This window comes from Lytechinus pictus, chromosome 5 (genome assembly GCF_037042905.1).
Source record: "Lytechinus pictus isolate F3 Inbred chromosome 5, Lp3.0, whole genome shotgun sequence".
NCBI classification, from domain to species: Eukaryota; Metazoa; Echinodermata; class Echinoidea; order Temnopleuroida; family Toxopneustidae; genus Lytechinus; species Lytechinus pictus.
This window is the reverse complement of record NC_087249.1, coordinates 54,387,309-54,405,721: the sequence shown is the minus strand read 5'-3', so window position 1 is coordinate 54,405,721 and position 18,413 is coordinate 54,387,309. Positions and strand designations below refer to the sequence as shown.

The following is an 18,413-nucleotide window of genomic DNA, read 5'->3' as shown; positions in this document are numbered from 1 at the left end:
TGCACATAAGAGTAATCAAGTATCACTGAATATCCTGTACGAGTTTCAGGTCACATGACCATGGTCAAAGGTCATTAAAGGTCAATGAACTTTGGCCGTGTTGGGGGCATTTGTTGAATTACCATCGTAACTCTGAAAGTTTATAGATCTAGTTCATAAAACTTGGGATTAAGAGTAATCAAGTATCACTGAACATCCCCTGGAGTTTCAGGTCACAAAACCAAGGTCAAAGGTCAGTTAAGGTCAATAAACTTAGGCCATGTTGGGGTAATTGTTGAATTGCCATCATAACTTTGAAAGTTTATAGAAAGAGTGAATGAAATGTGGACATGGGTGTAGTTGACAAGTCTTAAGTCACCGTTCAAATGTCATTTATGGTCAATGAACGTGGTATTATGTCATTATATGAATGGTGTTTTTGTGAATGATTATTTTATAGTAGTTTTCAAAGTTAGCACTGCTGCGATATTAAAATCGCGTAATGCAGGCGAGACTGCCAGAGGCGTTCCACTTGTTCTGGTATCCTTTCGCAATTTGCTCCACATTTTTTCTACTAATACACGAAGAGTCTTGGGTGGCAGATTTTGCAGAGGAAGGTACAGATTTTAGTTTAGAGTAGGGCTGAGTCAAAACGTTTGAACATTGTTCAACCCACTGTTGATAACGTTTTCCTATGTTGACAACTGTTTGATTGTATAGATTAAAAAAATCTTCCTAAAAAATTTGCTGAAATCTCATATGATATCTACACATCCATGAAATGTTCATCATATTTCCTTGAAATTGTCGTTTTAGTTGTATTATAAAATATTATAAAATATTCCCTTCATTTTTAGTCTGAAAGATTGTTTTCAGTTGATTTCACACTATATCTACTAACATGAAAGTCTAATGTGGGACTACATGTACCTGTTCTACAATATGTAGACATATTGTAGTCCCAAGAGGAAAAATGCATGTGTTGGGAGCGGTTTTGATTTGAGTGATAAACAATCTAAAGGAGAAAATTATTCTGAACAGAACCATAGGAAACTCGGTTGAGACTCTTCAAGCATCCTAACTTTCATGTTTCAATTGATATTGATTAATCTACTTTTGATTGCTTCTTATTCTTTATTTCTTTAAATTCTATTTGCCATGTAAATTCATGTTTATATATGACAACTGCAATATTGATCAAATTGATATGATTGATCTTCACCATGTACAGGATACAAGATATCAGTTGCTTCACTTGCGACCAGCTCAAAGGGCATCGTGGATTGGATACGCCATGGCCTTTCATCTCTTGAAAGAGTATGACACCTCACTCAATGTTCTAGAAGAATTCAGAAAAACACAACAGGTAGAGTAAATAGTGAATTTTCACAATCACTACGCAGACGCTTTCTATAATGCAGAAAATCTTATGTCAAAAGCCCTTCAATGACAAAACAGCCTGTTGAAAATTGCTGAATAAAAATAGCAATGTTGTCCTGGACAAACGACATAGTTGCAATTTTCCTTCCGGATTTTGGACGATCCGTTGTCCTGTTCCCAAAACTTTGACAAAGCCCCTAAGCTTTCCATTGTGATTTGACTTGCATTTTCAAAGGGATTGGTGTGTTAAAGAAAGCGTCTGCGTAGTGGTTGTGAAAACTCCATATAGATATTGACCGACTACTGAGTGTAATATGACACATTAATTGAAGTATATCCATGTGGTCTGGCAGTAAGGTCTTTAGCCTAATTGAGACCACTTTGCAAGCATAAAGAATAACAGATATTGAGATAGCTTACATTCCCTCAAGATTGGACTTGGCGAAAATATCCCAAGGGTGCTTCATAAAGCTGTTGATAAGGTCCTGAGAGTTATTTGGAAAGTTCTTACACGTTTTTGAGCAATTTTGGGTCTGACATGCATGCACTTACAAAATGTTGCTTACCGCGTACCCGGGTGCCGCAAATTTGTTTAACTTAACCTAGGCTCATGTAGGGACAGTGATTTTCCGCGATCGCGGAAAATGGAAGGAATTCACGGAAAGGGCCTTTTGAAACGGAAAGTGGCATTTCAAACGGAAAATCACGGAAAACGTATTTTCTCTCAAAATACACAGAATAGCAACAGAAATTACTCCAAATTTACAACAAAATGAGAATATTAAATGGCCACAAAACCCCAGAAAACATGATCTCACTTCGCTACTATCATGTCAATTCACACATCGTGACTGCACTCGACATCAGCACACTCGATTGTACCCCGCACCCGTACCCGGCCGGGTTGGGCTTCACATGCACACATATCGTTCAACTACACGGGCGTGTGTTGCTGCCCTCTACGTTTGAAGATGTAACAGCATGATATCGTGGTCTTAAAATCCAAGATGGCGGATTGGCAAAAGCCGTTGACTGATGATAACGATGTCCAAAAAACCCCAAAATTATCGATGAAATATCATTTCACCGTGAAATAATGCTAATAATGTGAAAGGTGAGGATGTATGCATGCTAAATGGGTTTGTAAAAATATTTTATGCACCTGCATAGATCCGATTAGAACGGATTCTATTGTGCTGTTGGTACAGTAGCAGATACAAATTTTGACCAGTGCGAGTGTACGTGTTGTGATTTTGCTATTCAATGTGTAAACGGAATTGTCACTTTTCCGTGTGTAGAAAGTCTACATGGGGAAACGGAATTTCCGTTTTCTGACATGCTGAAACGGAATTTGAGATTTTCTGAAACGGAAAAGGCAATTTTTTGAAACGGAAAATCACTGTCCCTACTCATGTGATTTGGTATGTATGATACAAGCATGTATCCCAGGAAGCCTATTGATTTTGAGGTCAAAAGGTCAAAGGTCAAGATCACAGTGACATGTTTTCATCTTACCCTTTTGAAGTCTTTGTCAACACGATAACATTAGTTGAACTTAACCAAGGCTCATACAGTTGGCAGCAAAATTATTCAACCCCCCTCACATTTTCGACATTTTGGTGAATTAAATGATGTTGAAACTGCAGATTGTTACTAAATCATTTAAGTAGTGAAAAGATAGTTAATTACAATTGAATACCAGAGAAAAAAATCCAGATTTAATTCCCAGTCTATTTTAAATTGCAGCTTTCACATAAAAAGCAGGTGGCAAAATTATTCAACCCCCTATTAATATACAGGGATGAATACATCAATAATGCTCACAGGCATTCGTGCTTTCTTAGCAGTCAGGTAAAAAACCTCGGTATAACAATAACAATAAATGACAAGCCATGTGCACATGTTTAGAGGTGAATTCAATGCAGCAAAGGAGCTGTAAAAAAGGGCTTGGCTAAAGGCCCGCGCTAAAGGGGGCACTGAGGTTTCTGTGCACACAGTGCACCGCACACTTCATGATGAAGTCCTGAGGGCAAGGGTCCCTAGACACATATCACTTCTGAAGCCACATCACAAGAAATGTTGCCTCCAGTTTGCTAGAACCAACCTGACAAAGTTACAGAAGTTCTGGGACAATGTTCTCTGGACTGATGAAACCAAGTTGGAGCTCTTTGGTCCTATGGATCAACGATACGCATGGCGCAGGAAGAATGAAGCGTACAAAGAGAAGAACACCCTGCCTACTGTGAAGCACGGGGGAGGGTCTGTGATGCTGTGGGGGTTCTTTGCTTCTACTGGAGCTGGGAATCTCCAGTTTATTGGAGGCATCGTGGATTCTGTCAGGTACCAGGATATTCTAGCGAAGAATGTCAACCCATCTTTAAAGAAGTTGAAGCTTGGACATCATTGGACATTCCAGCAGGACAACGACCTCAAGCACAGCTCCAAATCTACAAAGGCCTGGCTGGAGAAGAAAGAATGGAAGGTCCTTGAATGGCCATCACAGTCTCCAGACCTAAACCCAATCAAGAATTTGTGGTGTGATCTGGAGAAAACTGTTGCAGCACGTAGACCTACCAGCATCGCTGACTTTGAGACCATCGTGCAAGAGGAGTGGGCCAAAATATCCAAGGAGCGTTGTGAGAAGCTTGTGAGAGGCTATTCATCTCGTGTGCAGGAGGCCATTGCAACCAATTTATGCTGCACAAAGTACTAAAAGACACACCCATCTGGGTTGAATGACGTTACAACTTGTTTGTTGTGCATATAAGGATTTCAGTTTCATGTGGAGGATAAATGAAATCAACATTCACCTCAGAATATATGCACTGGGGCATTTTCACCACAGATGGACACAGAGGCAAAAAAATCAAGTTGATATTCATGTCAAATGCTTTGTTTTTTAATAATACAAGACCTGAAGTTTCTGAGACAAATTTTTTTTCCGACTCTGGCAGCCATTTTTTTTTTCAAAATGGCTGCCAAAGTATGGATACAAATTAGTGTTGAAAATAGTATATTGATACATAATTTGTTTTGACAGATTTTTAAAGAACAGGTTTGATCATGATGTTTTCGCCTGTGATTTAGCTTGCTATTATAACACTTTTTAAAATCCCACAGAAAGAAACACCAGTAATTCATTCATCTGATAAAAAAACATTGATGAAATATGTGATATGGTATGTAATGTCAGTTACCGAAAACATTCACTTTTTTTTCTCATTTCCTGGAAAAGAGGATATATTATATGAAACTTGGTGGATTTCCTCTCTATGTAACACCCCTCCCTTCTACACCAAAATTAAAGATTATCAATTAACAATGAAGCCATAGCGTACCATTGAATATATGTAATGTCAGTTACCAAGTGGAAAATGTAATGTCAGTTACCGATATGTAATGTCAGTTACCATGATAAAACGTTGGTTACCAATATTGAAATGCAAATATGTGGTCAATTTTATGGTGAAGAAATATTGTATACTTGTTATTCAAGTCTTTCACTTTAACCCTAAATAGACTGGGCTATTTCGACGCCTAAGAAGACTGGGGGGGGGGGCTGATTCAGCCCCCCCTTATGATCTCGGCCGTCGATTGCGCGATCGCGACGAAAATTGGCATGCGCATTACCCATGGCATTATCTACAAAACTATAATATCAAATTTTGCGAAAAATCTCATTGCTCATTAATTATGCTAATTTATGCGTAAAATCATAAGTTTGCTCTAATTAATAAAATAATGCCCCTAAAATGCTTATTTTTGTTTCACATACTCTAGATAGGCATCTGATCAAATTACATTTATTTTCTTATGTATTCTATTGTTTTCTAAATTTCTTATGTATCTCTCTGTTTTTCGACTTTTTGTTTTTTTATTGTTTTTTCAATGGAAATCATCAGGGACTTTATTTTGACCATAAAAAAGATAAAATTAATTAATTTTAAGCAGTAAAAGTAAAAATAATGATACATTTATGAATTTTGGCTAAAAACACCATTTGCATTGGATTTGTACACAAATTCACGTTTTTGAGTAATTTTGGGTCTGCATGCACTTACGAAATGTTGTATAATTTCGGAACCGCGTACCCGGGGGTCACAATTTTGGTCTCAAAAGTTGCGCGAGACTTGAATGAAAAAGTCAGCGAGTGACCCGGTCAAAAAATTTCGCACGGCGGATTTATCGCAAAAAATGTCGAGGGGGGGGGGGGCTGAATCAGCCCCCCCCCCCCCAGTCTTTTTAGGGTTAAAAGTCACACCAGAAGGAGCTTGCTATTGTATTGCCTAAATCTGCAGTATTTTTTAAGCTTAACATTGTGATGAAGGGGTTTTCCCGGGTCCCTTTTTTAGTTTCTAGGATTCTTTTGAGCATTGCCTCGCTAAAAGTAAATTCCTGGTTTTTATGCCTGTGTTTTTGGTTCATAAGTATAGATGAAAAGTAAAATTTGACAGTTCTGATCAATGTTGCATGGATCTACTAAAACTGTTTTTTTTTCTAATTTACAAATAGTTCAGTTTCAGTTTAGAAGCTGGAGTTTATTTTTTGTTGACAGCTTAAAAAAGAAATTAGCAAAGAAAATGATTAAACAAATTATGAAGAGAATAGAAATCCGACAGATATGAACAAGCATTGCTTGCACTGACCAGAATAGAAATCAATAAAACTACATGGCTGCATGAGATTTGGGGGAGGGTACGTGTAGCCTAGGGGAGGAGACCCTTATTCATTTTGCCTTTTTTGAGGGGAGGGGGAGGTTGGAGAAGGAAAAGGTTTAAAAAGTCGATATAAAACTGATGAATATATTATGGGTGTATAGTCAGAAAAATCCATGTGTACAGTCAATGCAATATTAAATTACTATAGGAAAACATGTAGCTGCTATGACCCCCCCCCCCGAGTAAGTAAAACATACATTTCTTATCTTTTGATAATTAAAAATGTGAAGTATTATGAAACTTTTATGATTTTAAAAAGCCTCACGTATAAGTACCAAGAAAATTATGCCTTTGAAAATCATATAGCACTGGTAAATGTTAATGTGTATTGTCAGTTACTGACAAATTTGATAAAAATGTTCAAATCAAAGAAAGGAATTAAGAAAAAGAATTTTTTTTTCATTGAAATGTTCCTAGAAACTTGGGTATACTTCCACACCAAGCTCACTTTCATGTGAAGCACTGCACAGAAGATACAATGCAATGATTCCACACATTTGACTTCCATGTGCTATCTCTATGGCAAATTAAGTGTAATGTCAGTTACCGTAATGTCAGTTACCAGCATGGTTGCGGAAAAATTATCATAGCCCTCAAAAGACAAAAACGAATTGTCTAATATTTTGACACATCTTAACCTAATAACGGAGGTATATTTACATATTCAAATTATTACTCTATCTACTCAGGGACATGAGATATTTCAATTTTAATGAACACCCTGAAATCAGAGTATACAGCAAGGTTCACTTTATTAACTCTATCAAAAGCAAACTCCCATCATTTGTTGTTTTAGAGATACACACAATGAAAGGTGTGAAAACATTGTGCCATGTAATGTCAGTTACCGTGAAAATGCCCACTGGCTTTTTAATTGTCATTATTTGTGCATTCCTTTCTTGTGTTTAATATAGGGGGTTGAATAATTTTGCAACATGCTTTTTGTGCACAAATTGCAATTTTGGATGAACTATGAAGTAAATTTTGATTTTTTTTCTCTGGTATTTTTTAGTAATTAACTGTCTGCTAACTATCTTAATGGTTCAGTGACATTCTGCAGTTGCAATGTTATTCATTATGACATAATGTCTAAAATGAGAGGGGGGTTGAATAATTTTGCTTCCAACTGTATAATTTGGTGTGTATGATACTAGCATAGATCCCAGCAATTATATTGATTTTGAGGTCAGAAGGTCAAAGGTGAAGTCGCCACCTTCCACTTTTCTTGCTTGACCAATAACTCGATATTCCGCATTACAGGCGGGTGTATTATGCGCTTGCCTTAGCGACACTCTTGTTTACTATGTTTTAGATTATTTCTTTGGAATTGTATTGTGGCAAATGAGGCAACTGGGTGTTGTGCTGTGATTTTGTAATCCAAGTTACTCAAGTTAAATTACAAATTGATGCAGAGATTAGAGGTTTGTGCCCTGGTCCCAGACATGATAAAATTGTATCTGATTGAATCACAAAATCTCAATTACACACATGGTATGTTTTTCACTAAAATGTATGCTTACGAAGTTTGCTATAATTCGCAACTTTGCAAACAATATCATGAAAACTGCTTGGCCTAATTTGCAAGATGAGAGTTGAGAAACAGGGATGGGACCCCCGTGTACCCTAACTTGACATAACTAACTGATTAGGGTTTGACAACATAATCTTGCCTCCTCCTGCAGGTGAAATCATATGACTATGAACATAGTGAGTTTCTTCTCTATATGAATCAAGTTATGAGAGAAGCTGGTATGCATGAAGAAGCACTGAATCATCTCATTCAATACCAACAACAGATATGTGATCAAGTCTGTCTGCAAGAAACCAAAGGTAATGACTTGAAGATTGTATTATCTTGTTTGCAACGGGGGCCTGGGAGACCCTCCCCGGGTTTAGGTTGGGTCAAACAACACATCACTTCATTATTTATGCAGGCAAATGGAATTCCTATTGTCTTTATGTGCATGCTGTTAAATGGATACAAATTCATGAGGGTGTCGCCAAGAGGGGCAATTTTTCCCCAGCCATTTCTAGATCGAATTTGCTTGTATAAGCTGTGATGATGTTAATTCAGGGTCCACAATGTGAATTCAATTTTATTCCAGCTGACAAAGTCGTTGAATAACAAAATTATCATCTACCAGCCTCTCTGTTTAAAGACTTCAGTGTGTATTTTACTTCAATTACAAAAATGGAAGACACTGACACGCTGAAAGTGGGTACCGTATGTGTAGATTCTTTTGGGCTTATTGTATTCTTTGTGTAAATGTTTTCGGTAGGGTAAGTGTGGAGTATTGGGCAAAACTCCAAAGTAGTTCCTTTGTCATGATAAAGATGCAAAAGAATGATGACTGGAAATATTAACTCTTGATCATAATTTAATTTCAACTATCTAGCCAAGAATTACCTTGAGCATAGGTGTTAAAGATAAATTCCAGTTGTGGGGACGATCTCAAAATGACTTTTTACAGAATTTGATATAATGATCACCAAAGTGCCTGTTTGTATGAATAAAAAATATGTGCCAAAGGATTCTAGAAGAAATTGTGTAATTGCTGAGAAATAAACAAAATAAGCACGGATTGTGTCATTTCAGTCGGGTCTTTATTCCAGCAATAATAATACACTGTCCCACGTGTGCCTATCTGTGTTGGCGATCTTCAGTGTGATCGTTTTTTAGCTTAGATATTATGATTTCACGAAGTTAAGTTTATGTACCAGATCTAGATCCACGATGATATAGTAATACTTAACCTTGGTTTTACAGACTTTCTCACGAAATCAGTATTTTACTGCAACTACTGTCATTTAGCTTTAAATGTAAGGACTTAGACTGATAATTCTGTCCAATTTCTACATGTTTCATGTAGCGGATCTGCTGTTAAAGCTTGGCAAAGCAGACGAAGCAAGGCAGATCTTTGAGCACCTACTGGAGAGGAATCCTGAGAATTGGGCATACTATGAAGGCCTTGAGAGAAGTACCAATGCAACCACCGAGGCTGAGAGATTAGCCATCTATACTACTTACATGGGCAAATATCCAAGGGCAGCAGCACCCAAGAGATTGCCTCTCAAGTTTGTGACAGGTAGTGCATCATTTTCCTACCCTCACCTTTGGAATTGATTTTTTTTTGTAATCACCAAGATTTCAGGGCTTTAGATTGGGAGGGGGGGCTGCTATTTCTATTCCTAGTTTTGTATAGTGTAGGAAAAAAAACCTAGCCCGATTAAGGTACAATATACTCGCGCAACTTTTGAGACAAAAATCGTGACCCCTGGGTACACGATTTTGAAATTATGCCACATTTTGTAAGTGCATATAGACCCAAATTGCTCAAAAACGTGAATTCATGTACAAATCCAAATAGCGTTTTTAGCTTAAATTCATAAATGTATCATTGTTTTTCCTTCTACTGATTAAATTTAATTATTTACATTCTTGTTTATGGGCAAAATAATGTCCCTGACAATTTCCATTGGAAAAACAATAAAAAAAAGTAAAACAAAGAAATTAGAAAACAATAAAATACATAAGAAAATAAATGTGATGTTGAATTTTTTTAAGGCCATTTGATCAGATTCCTGTAAAGAGTCTGTGAACCAAAAATTAGTTTTTAAATGGCATTAAGTTCATTCGAGCAAACTTGATTTTACGCATCAATTTGCGTAATCAATGAGATTTTTTGCAGAATATGATCTTTTAGTTTTGTAGATTATGCCATGGGTAATGCGCGTGCCAATTTCCGTCCCGATCGCGCGATCAACGGCTGAGATCATAGTCTTCTTAGGTGTTGAAATAGCCCAGTTATTTAGGGTTAATGTTTAAGAGTAATTTGTAAAGGTCTTACTTTTTTTTTGCAAGTGCACTTGGCTATCACGTTTTATTACATTGGAGTGGGGATGGCTGTAATTATAACCCAGTAGATATTCTTTCATAGATATACTCGCCTTGCTGGTGACATTGCTGATTTATTCATCTTTTCTTCTTGGGGTTTTTATTTCTGTCTGATATTATAAATCTCTATTATAAAGGTGACGAGTTTGACAAGATGCTAGATGAATACTTGAGGAAGATGTTCAGGAAAGGGGTTCCTCCTGCCTTCACCAGTCTACGAGGACTCTACAAGGAGCCCGCTAAGGTCGCTGCAATAGAAAGGATGGTCCTTGGCTACAGGGAATGCCTAGACTCCATTGGAAGGTTTAGTAAAGAAGGTCGGTGCTATGAACAAACATGGTGATGATGCAGGTGGTGTTGAAGAAGGTGGTGATGGTGGTGGTTGTGGTGTAGGTGATGACGACGTTGATCATCACTTTGATGATGACGGTGACAATGAAAAAAAAAGATGATATGAAATGTGGGAATGAGGTAGTGGAGTTGATTAATTTGCTGATGGTTGTGGATGTAGGTTTGATGGTGATGATGATAGTGGTGAAGTTGATGGTGATAACAATGACCATGACATTGGCATTGTTGGTAATGGTAGTAGTGGTGATGACTTCAGATTTAGAACGAACAGTATAGATGATGTGGAAGAGTTTCATCGTGGTGATGGATGATGTAAAAGAATAAAAACTAACAATATGTTTAGCATCATGAATTTTAATGCCATAAAATCTTCATTTATGTTTGCTTTCACTTCACTGCTGCAGACCCTACAGAAGGAGATTGTGAACCACCGACAGTACTTCTATGGACGTTATACTTTCTTGCTCAGCACTATGATCACTTAGGCAACTTGGAGAAGGCTTTTGAATTCATTAACAGGGCCATTGAACACACCCCAACTCTCATAGAACTCTTCATTGCCAAAGCTAAAATCTACAAGGTGAGCCGAGCCGTAGAATTATTCTCAAGGTTATAGCTATGGATCTAATGCCCACCTCACACTACACAATCCGACTACGGTACAATTTTTGAACGAACTGAACTTTGCATTGAATAAGACATTTCCAAGAAGTAAATTTATTAATTTGAAGTTCGGCATAATGCTAGGAATACTGACATCAGAATCCTGCTTTGTCTTCAAGTTGCAACTGACGATGACATCATTATTGGAATTGAAATTAACTTTATTTCTACAGGCAGTTTCCAATTAGTCTGGAATTTTAATTTCAGTATTCATACTACAATTCAGAACTGTGATCTTGAGATTTTAAAGATTGGAATCTTCATATCAAATGCTCTTAATATATCTTTGGAGATTGGATTGCAAGGGATTGTTTAGTGTGCGCCTGGCTTTAGATGGCTGTTTCTGGTCCTGTCTGTTACAGCAAGGGAACAAAGATTGTGCCACCACTCACCAAATGTTGGAGTCTATGCTTCCACAACCTCCCTGTTGAGGATGGGTTCGGGAGAAGCAGAGATTTCCAATAAATTTTGGTAAAAGTCTAATGAGTAACAATGAATTTTAAAATATGGAAAGTGGTGATAGTGGTGGATTTAGTTTAGACATTACCTTTAACAGCCTCTTGTAAGATTTTGTAGGGTAATGATCATTGAAGGCATTATTAAATGAATAACCAAATTGCAAACTCATAATTTTTTTACAAGCAGACAAATCTTGAATATATATTAATGAAAAACTGATGCCAAATAGAAAATGGCAAAGTGTTTGCTTTATAACCATACAACTAACTTTCTTTATTTCTCTTCTGCTTCTTCCCTCATCATATCACTTTCATTGTTTCCCTCCTCAGTCTACTACCATTCCAGCTCTGACAGTTTATTTGTTTTGTTTTTTTCTTTTTCTAGCATGCAAGGGATGCCAAGAAGGCTGTAGAATGTCTCGATGAAGCCCAGTCCTTGGACACGGCCGATCGTTATGTTAATTACAAATGTGCTAAGTATATGCTGAGAGCTAACATGATCAAGCAAGCAGAGGACATGTGTAGCAAATTTACACGAGTAAGTTGATTGAAATCATTGGGCATCGCAAATGTTTACACATAGGGGAGCCATTCATTCCATTCCTTGTTTTTATTTGGCAATAAGTCATGATTGACTATTTTTGCCACACACTGTTTGAAAAGTAGGATAACACTTTTCTTTAGTATTATTATTTTTTTATCATTTTTTTGTTTCTTTTATATTCATTCCTTTTTTTGTATGAAAGAAAAAAAACCCCAAAAACATTTAAATACATACAAAACAAAAAAACTGAGGAAAAGATATCAGCAAACAATTAGGGGATTACTTTCTGAAAACGATAAGGCTGTTGATCGAAGATCTATGAGATATTATGTAAAGAAAAACATTCTAATCAAAGGGGATAAGAGCCACTTTTAAGATGAAAGTCTCAATTCAGACTGTTCTTCATATTTTCAGCTATAGAAAACTCCTTTTTCACGTAGGAAAGTGGTCGTTGATGATTTTCAGATTTTTTTTTAAAAGGAGTTTAGTGGCATCCCTGACTAGTTCTTATTAGATTCTTACTTTTTCCTTGAATATTGTATATTGTAAAAATCAAGCAGGGTTTTCAACATTTCTTCAGAGAAATGATTTATAATAATAAAGAGCTCTTAAAAGTAAGATGGCTAGAAATGATTGCTGTATTGTCAACATCCCTATCGCACACTTGTTTTATATCATCCACCTTCTGTCCTGGTTTAAAAAAAATACACTTCCTTACTACATGATGTGACTTAAGAAAGAGATGATAGATACCTTACAAAAGGCTTAGAGTCGCATCTTTCAGACGGGAATCTCGCAGACAAATCCTAGACAAAAAACAATAAACCTAGGAGAAATCACCTGTGAAAAATGCATAATGCCTTTATGCATTTATCTTTATTCCAGGTCCTTTGTATTATGTCACGTATATCCTATTCATGTAATTTGTATTGTATCATCCATGTATTTTGAAATGCCGAATAGATAATAATAATAATAATGATGGTGAGCTTTGAAAGCACCATGCGTTTTTTCACAATACCCCACATTCTCCAGCGATGAACATATTTTTATTTCATGATTCCTCCTTGAAAGAAAGACTCAATGAAGTTTGTTAAGGAACCTTGCAAGGGTTATATTGCAGACAGCTTGATGAATCAATGACAGAGAATAAAGTTGAACTCACTTGGGCTTGAGTCTCTTTGTCTTTCTGTGATGATATACAAGTTTGGTGTGCAAGAAAGCTGCTCCTAAAGTTATGCATGACTTTACTCACGACTGGAACATGTTCTTGGGTCATAAATCAATTACATAGGGATATCACATAGCACAAGAAAGGATCACCAGTCGTGCGTAAAGTCATTCGTATCTTACAAACAGCTTTATGAAACGCCCACCAGGTATGAAAGGAAAGTGACTTGCACACATTTTCTACAACAAGAGTTAGGAATAAAATAAGAAATCTTTGTCTGTATGCAATAAAGAAAAACATTCTTTCCACAGTTTTTAGTTATAAGTTGACTTTATAACCTGACATGTTTGGAGCCTGAGTTAATCTTTTCCTACGCAGATTATTTGAATAGCAGTATAGTGAAACTGAGATGCCACATTTGTCACAGTAAATGGTTTTAATTCAAACATGTATGTTTTATATGTTTATAGCTGCTGGTAGTGAGATAGAAGGCTTATTGTATTACTGCAGATATCCAATTTATTTTATCTGTCCCTGGTTTCCCAGTGGGAAATTTCTTTTCATAACTTCTCGATCTTTGTTTTATGCGGAATATATCCTTTCTTTGGCAAGGAAGAAATTTAAAATAATATATTTTTTTGGTCAACCTTTCTAATAATCTTTTCTTCTTTTAGCCAAGTTAATTTTAACTCAATATGCTTTTATTGAATGTTGCAGGAGGGTGTACCAGCCATTGAAAACTTGAATGAAATGCAATGTATGTGGTTTCAAACGGAATGCGCCCTCAGCTACCAGAGACAAGGCATGTACGGCGAGGCTCTCAAGAAATGCCATGAAGTCGACAGGGTGAGCAAAATTATTGACTCATTTTTGCTGGTTTTATACTTTTTGAAAGCAGAATGAACAAATGTCGTTTAAAAGCAGAGTTCTCGGGTTGGAGGGGACGATCTCACAACATGTACTATGTATGTGCTACAAATGGTATAAGCAGGATCATGCACTTGCAGAAGTGGTTTATGGTACACCATGTGTAAAGTCATGGAAGGACTGAGATAAAAGTGGATAGAGATAGAAGTGAAATGGAAAGGCAAGAAAGTGGAGGTTGGGAAGTAGAGTATTCTTTTCAGAATGAGTGTAATCCTTAAAAGGACTGTAGACCAGAAGGAGGGGAAAGCTGAGTAGTAGGCAGGGTGAGAGGTTTGAGAAGAAGGCTGAGTAATAGGCTGGTTAAGTTGGAGGGGTGAGAGAGGTTTGAGTAGAAGAGAGGAGGCTGGCTTGAGTCGGCGAATGGAGCTGTAGAGCAGGAGCAGGAGACTTGATGTTTCTGGCAGGTTGACTGTTTGTCTGTAGTCCTTCCAGGACTTTACACATTGTGTACCGTAAACCACTTCCATGATTGTTCATACCACCATGCAAACCTTCACACATCAGGATCTCTTGTTTGTGAAAACAGCTTTTTGTGCATTTTCTGCATAAAGTGTCCATATCATTTAAACTCTTTTTCCACATCTTGTCTATCTTGTCACCACTTCCTCCTCTCACCCATGCCACCAAAAACGAGCATAAACTCATCCTTTTTCTTAGAGCCTGATCCAAATGATGATTGGGCCTGTATTGAATAATGCTTTCCATGCCCATGATAGAATGCTTTTTAGATCGTATATAGCCTCAGGATTTTGCCCTTGGACAGAGCTCCCAATGGTTGTTCTGATAGCTCAGTCGGTAGAGCAGGGGTTTTGTATTCTGATGACCTGGATTTGATTCCCAATTGGTGCCTTTTAGTAAGGCATTTAAATCGTCATTACCAGGTTCCTCGGAGAGGACCTTAAGCCATCGGTCCACTGGTTGCTTGCTTACAAGCATTCCATTCATGCTTTCTTAGCAGAAAAAAAAAAGAGTAAAAAATCACTACCATTCACAACCAAATCCATTCGGACATCATCATTATAATCATGATAATAACAAACGACAACAGCAACATCATCATTTTTACCCATGATAGCCTTCTCAGCTCCAAATATTGTTTTCCCATTGACCCCTGCTTGTTTGACTTTGGATTATCAAAATTCAAAACTAACATTTTTCTATAGAATGAGCTGTAAGAAAACACCTATGAGTTTTGTTTCACCATAAAGTCCATACTTTGTGATGATAAATTTTATGCATAGATTCACTAGAAATATTTACAATTTCATGTCACATGAAATTTGAAATTGAATTCTTTATCAGATAGATTTTATCTCATGCTTCATTTTCTATCTTGCAGCATTTTACCGAAATAATTGAAGACCAGTTTGACTTTCATTCGTACTGTATGAGAAAGATGACGTTACGAGCCTACCTCAGCCTGTTGAGGTTAGAAGACGTTCTGAGAAATCATAGGTTCTACTTCAGATGTGCAAAGATAGCAATAGAGGTAAGCCACTTCACTTTTCTTCACTTCACACTCTAATATTCATTTATCATTTCTGTTATGAAATTAGGACTGTAATCTATGATTGAATTAGAGTATATTGACATTGAAACTTAATTGAATGTATCATGATATATCAACCACTTTAAAAAAAAGCTTTTCCATATACAGTTGGGAAATAATTATTAGACTTCTTAATTACTAAGCTCCCATATTGTATGGTCTAATAATTTTTGCTCAAACTGTATGTGAAACAAAAGTTTGTGACATTGCTGTTTGAAGTAAGTGGATAATCTCAATATGGAGATGAAAATTACAGCAATAAATGAATATATCTTTTCTCACTGATCCATCAGCTACACCAGCCAAAGAGTGTAATTTCATTAGAAGTTACAGCTCATCGTTTTTATGTTGCTTTTAAATCGTTGGAAATGTCTTTTTGTTTTTAATTTGCAGGTGTATCTCAGGTTACATGACAAGCCACTGGCAGACTCTGATGCATCAGACGACATTGACACGGCAAATCTCACCCCTAAGGAGCTGAAGAAGCTTCGGAGTAAGCAGAGAAGAGCGCAGAAGAAAGCTCAACAGCTCAAGGAAGAAGAGGAAAGGAACAAAGCTCATGAGAAACAAGGAAAGAACAAGCATGATCCTGACCTTGATGGGCCAAAGGAAGAAGAACTAGTACCAGATAAACTGGCACGGGTGAGTGGTTTGTTACTCGTTTTCATTCTTTCTGTATATAAAACATTCCAGCTTTCTTTCCTTGCTAAAAAGAACTGCACATGGTGGTTTAGAGAAGGGTGGCTGTCTCGTAATCATGAGTTTGTTGGATATCATCTCCTACGGAATTATACCAAAGTATTTCAAAATGGGCATTTGCGAGGGGTGCGTAGCCTGTACATGTAATTTGATTCTTTTGTCAAAGTAAACCAAATACACAAAGTAATTTTGAATCATTTGAATACTCAAGCTTTTATTTTATGCTAGTGAGAACTTGACATAGAGGCTCTGTGGTATAGTGCCCCCCTCATGAACAGGAGGTTGTAGGGTTCAATCCCTGACAGTGCTAGTGTCATACCAAACAGAAAGTCTTTAAAAGAAGGTTAAGGCGTGGGCACAATTCTGATGCATGTAGTCAAGAAATCATCTTGTTTATTTCCTTAATAATCAGGAACTTTGATGAACTGAATCCAACTATTCAAGAGCTAGTTTAGCTTTATATTTACAGCATTGTTAACAAACCTTCTTTTTTAAAGGCATACTTAATTGATAATTAATACTTCATTTTGTTATTATTTTGTTTGTTCCCACGCTAGATTGAAGACCCTCTGGAACAAGCCATCTATTTCTTGAAGCCATTACAAACTTTAGCAGCTAACCTCATAGAAACACACCTTATGGCTTTTGAGATCTACTACAGGAAAGGTCAGTCTATACATGACTGGGCACACAAAATCCCACATAAGAACTTAGTGACATGAAAATTAAGTTAAATATTTGTATTGGAGGAGATTCTAAACTTCCCAATTATGTATAACCATTTCCTGTGAACAAACCTACCCCAGTTTACAAAGAGAACCTTGTTCTCTATCATATAATGTTCCTTTAGAAAAGAGGGATTAGTTGGCAAGTTTATTGAAGCACACTATCACCTTTACCTGTATTTGGCAAAGGTAACCATATAGAGAAGACTAGAACTCAATAGAGAATTCATAAAAGGAGTAAGGAGATTATCCCCAAAAGGCACACTAATTAAGCACATCCTGTTCATTGTTATTGACAAATATGAATGCTAGAACTTAACCTGTTTAAAATCCATGGGCTTTTTAAATGAGAGAATTTGTTACGTCTTCACAAAGAAGATCTAATTACAAGTCTACAAAACAAAAAAAAAAGCGCAAAGTGATATTAGAAAAAATTGTCAAAATAGGTATCAAAATTTTGCAGAATATAAGTAGGCCTATACTTTTTTCAGAAATTACGACAACTTATTCCTCTTACCAGACCACTAGTCTCTGCTGAAATTTCAAAGGCGGGCTCTAGTAAAAACAAATCTGTTTTGACTCTGGCCTACTTCAGTATATATTCAATTTTAAACTTTGTTGCCATGGTAATGGTCTTGTAATAAATCGTAGGAAAAATCTTAAAGATCAAACCACTTATTTTTTAGTAATGCATATGAAATGTGGCATCCACGAGGGTGCTGGTTATTACTTGTATGATTGATAATTGTAGTTGGTCATCTTTAATTACCGTGATTTGTTTTCCTCACCCTCAGACAAACTGCTTCTGATGCTACAATCTATCAAGAGAGCTTGTGCAGTGGACAGCTTGAATCCCAAGTTACATGAGTGTATAGTGAAGTTTTGTAAAAAAGGTGAGTGCTTCTATCCCGCTTCCCTAATAGCAAGTCGACACGCATCTACTCCTGCTGTACATATTTTGCTTGTGAAATTTGAAGAAGTATCATGTAACTCGAGGAAAAGAGTCTCTTTCTTGACAGAAAGCACATGTGAAAGAAATTGATTAAAAAATCCTTGTTGATGTATCACTCTATTCAGTTGAAGACTCTTCCCTTGATATTAGACATTGGCCTTGTAATAGATGCTACCTATTTTCGCCTCTCGTTTATTATTCACTTATCGAAAAATTAATTTTTTGAATTTAAAATATTTCTTTTGCAATTAATAAATTGTTAGCCCCCCCGAAAGACCATTGAATGGTTTTCATCTTCAAAAACTGCAAATGGTCTTTAATAGGACGCTTATCCACATATGTGACTTGTGTCCGAACCATAAACACTAATCACTGTTTTGGTGCAGGTATACAAAGATAGTC

The 18,413-nt window shown here is 36.7% G+C and overlaps 1 protein-coding gene across 1 annotated transcript in view; it reads left to right on the top strand.

The window, feature by feature from the left end:
• The window catches only part of LOC129261076 (N-alpha-acetyltransferase 15, NatA auxiliary subunit-like), a 36,975-nt gene that overhangs the window by 10,173 nt on the left and 8,389 nt on the right, over positions 1-18,413 (top strand). The window contains exons 6-16 of the mRNA XM_054899110.2: positions 1,211-1,345; positions 7,760-7,907; positions 8,948-9,163; positions 10,110-10,289; positions 10,728-10,903; positions 11,830-11,982; positions 13,877-14,005; positions 15,426-15,575; positions 16,029-16,277; positions 16,892-17,000; positions 17,854-17,952. Coding sequence (XP_054755085.1) covers positions 1,211-1,345; positions 7,760-7,907; positions 8,948-9,163; positions 10,110-10,289; positions 10,728-10,903; positions 11,830-11,982; positions 13,877-14,005; positions 15,426-15,575; positions 16,029-16,277; positions 16,892-17,000; positions 17,854-17,952 — 1,744 coding nt within the window. The remainder of the gene's footprint in view (positions 1-1,210; positions 1,346-7,759; positions 7,908-8,947; positions 9,164-10,109; positions 10,290-10,727; positions 10,904-11,829; positions 11,983-13,876; positions 14,006-15,425; positions 15,576-16,028; positions 16,278-16,891; positions 17,001-17,853; positions 17,953-18,413) is intronic.